At 38.7% G+C, this 2,198-nt stretch overlaps 1 protein-coding gene across 1 annotated transcript; it reads right to left on the bottom strand.

Moving 5' to 3' along the window:
• Positions 1-585: 585 nt before the first annotated feature.
• LOC108286127 (olfactory receptor 10T2) lies at positions 586-1,739 on the bottom strand. The gene has a single exon (XM_017503749.2). The coding sequence runs from the start codon at positions 1,737-1,739 to the stop codon at positions 792-794; it is 948 nt and encodes a 315-aa protein (XP_017359238.1). The 3' UTR covers positions 586-791.
• Between the last annotated feature and the right edge of the window lie 459 nt (positions 1,740-2,198).

Here is a 2,198-nt window from a genome sequence, read left to right as displayed (position 1 = left end):
TATCGCTATGTGAAAACAAAACAAAATCTATAAACAAAAATAAGGTTTAATTTACAATAAACAATAAAAATCTAGAATTATCAACAATTCTGACCATATTGACTAACATTTTTGTCACTGTAAAACCCAGTTTCTTCGTATTAATATCTTGTTCTTCATTTAAGGCCCAGTTCAAATTTTCTCTCCCTTCTTTTCATCCCACTTATTCTAAATGTTTTTCCCTTTCAGATGCAATAAATATTTATTTCTTTGATTCTCATAACCCTTTATTTATATTCTTTTAACTGATCTGATTATCTTGCATTATCATATTTTTTCAGTGTTCATCTTTCCAACCACCCAGTCCCAACCTCCATAAACTATATATTTGTTCATTTTAATTTTTACTCTTTGAATGGGACTTGGCACACAGATGAACGTATTATTAGATGAATGCCTGAGTCCTGGATAAAATGCTCCCAGTCACTCCAGACCCTGCTCTGTCTCTCCAACCGGAAAAGCAATTCTTGTCCTTATATTTGTTTTGGGTTGTGCCTTTCCTTGAAAACCTCTCATGCTTTTCTCTCTTTGTGAAGTGCAAATTCTTTTTTTTTTTTTAACCAGACATTGGACAATACAGTTTGTAGACTGACTTGCGTCTTTTTTTTGGAATAGGAGTAAATAAAAAGGCAACAAATAGTCTTAATCCTTGGAAGCACTGTCTGAGACATGCTTCAAAGGTCATAACATTTTATGCCTTTGATTTCTTCTGTGACTGTCCTAGTTAATTTTTCTTCTTCTTCTTATTTTTGTTAGCTTGTCTTGGTTATCACAGGCGTTCCAAGAACTCTTTTCAATGCAGCTTTTACCTCCTTGTTCCTCAGACTATAGACAAGAGGATTAAGTAAGGGAGTTACCACTGTGTAGGTCACTGCCACCAACTGATCCTCGTCTGAGGCAGACTTGGACTTGGGCCGCAGATAGACAATAGAGGCACAGCCATAGTGGACAAAGACCACAGTGAGGTGTGAGGCACAGGTGGCAAACGCCTTCCTCTTACCCTCAGCTGAGGGGATCTTCAGGATGGTATTAACTATGAAGCCATAGGATATGAGGATTAACAGAAAAGGCACCATAATCACCAGGATGCTGAGGCTAAATAAAGCCAGCTCTTTCACAAGGGTGTCGGTGCAGGCTAACTTGATAACAGGTGCCATGTCACAGAAGTAGTGATTAACCCTGTTGGGGCCACAAAAAGGCATGTCACAAATGAGGTTAGTGGCCACCAAAGCAATAGAGAATCCTGTGGCTCCTGAGAGAGAAATCAACCCCAACCCCAGCCTTTTGTTCATGATGAGTGTGTACCTCAGAGGATGACAAATTGCTACATAGCGATCGTACCCCATCATAGCAATGAGGAAGCAGTTGGTGCACGCAAAGCCAAGGAAGAAGAAGAGTTGGGTGGCACAGGCCACGAAGGAGATGGTCTTGGTGTCTGAGAGCAGGTGGACCAGCAGCTGAGGGATGATGACAAAGGTGTAGCAGGACTCAGAAAATGAAAGGATGAACAGAAAACCATACATGGGAGTGTGGAGAGTCCAGCTGAAGCGAATAACGGCCATGATGGTCACGTTGGCCACCAGGATTGTCACGTATAGGAGAAGGAAGATGATAAAAAGCAGCAGCTGGAGCTCCCCTAGGCTGGAGAAGCCCACCAGGATGAACCGTGTAACCACAGTGGTTTTGTTGAAACCTCGCATCTTAAGAACTTTCTTTGAAAATGTTTGAAAGAGGCAAAATGATAACTGTCATTGTAATAAGAACATTTTTGCAACGCCTCCACTTTAAGTATATTGTCAGATTCATAATATTAACATCTCTTTCTCTCAGTCTATCTATAGACAGCCCCTTTAATGATTTTTCCAATAAATCATTAATTTGAAATAACAGAGAAATGATTACCTACAGTATATAAATACCTAAAAGTTAAAAGGATCTAACTATTTGACAAAGTTGAGAAAACTGAGAAAATTTGAAAATATTTGACAAACTGAGAAAATTCTCTCAGTTTTAGAGGAACATTACCTTTAACACGGAATAGAAAATTTAACTTACTTTTCTTGTATTGTATGTATTTGGTCCTTGCATGTATAGTCTATCCTAGTATGTTGGTTTCTTTCCCTAATATCACTATCCATTTAATTAGCATTACTGTCAAG

This window comes from Cebus imitator, unplaced genomic scaffold, assembly GCF_001604975.1.
Source record: "Cebus imitator isolate Cc_AM_T3 unplaced genomic scaffold, Cebus_imitator-1.0 Scaffold313, whole genome shotgun sequence".
Classification (NCBI taxonomy): Eukaryota; Metazoa; Chordata; class Mammalia; order Primates; family Cebidae; genus Cebus; species Cebus imitator.
The sequence above is the reverse complement of the archived record's forward strand: the minus strand, read 5'-3'. Positions and strand labels throughout refer to the sequence as shown.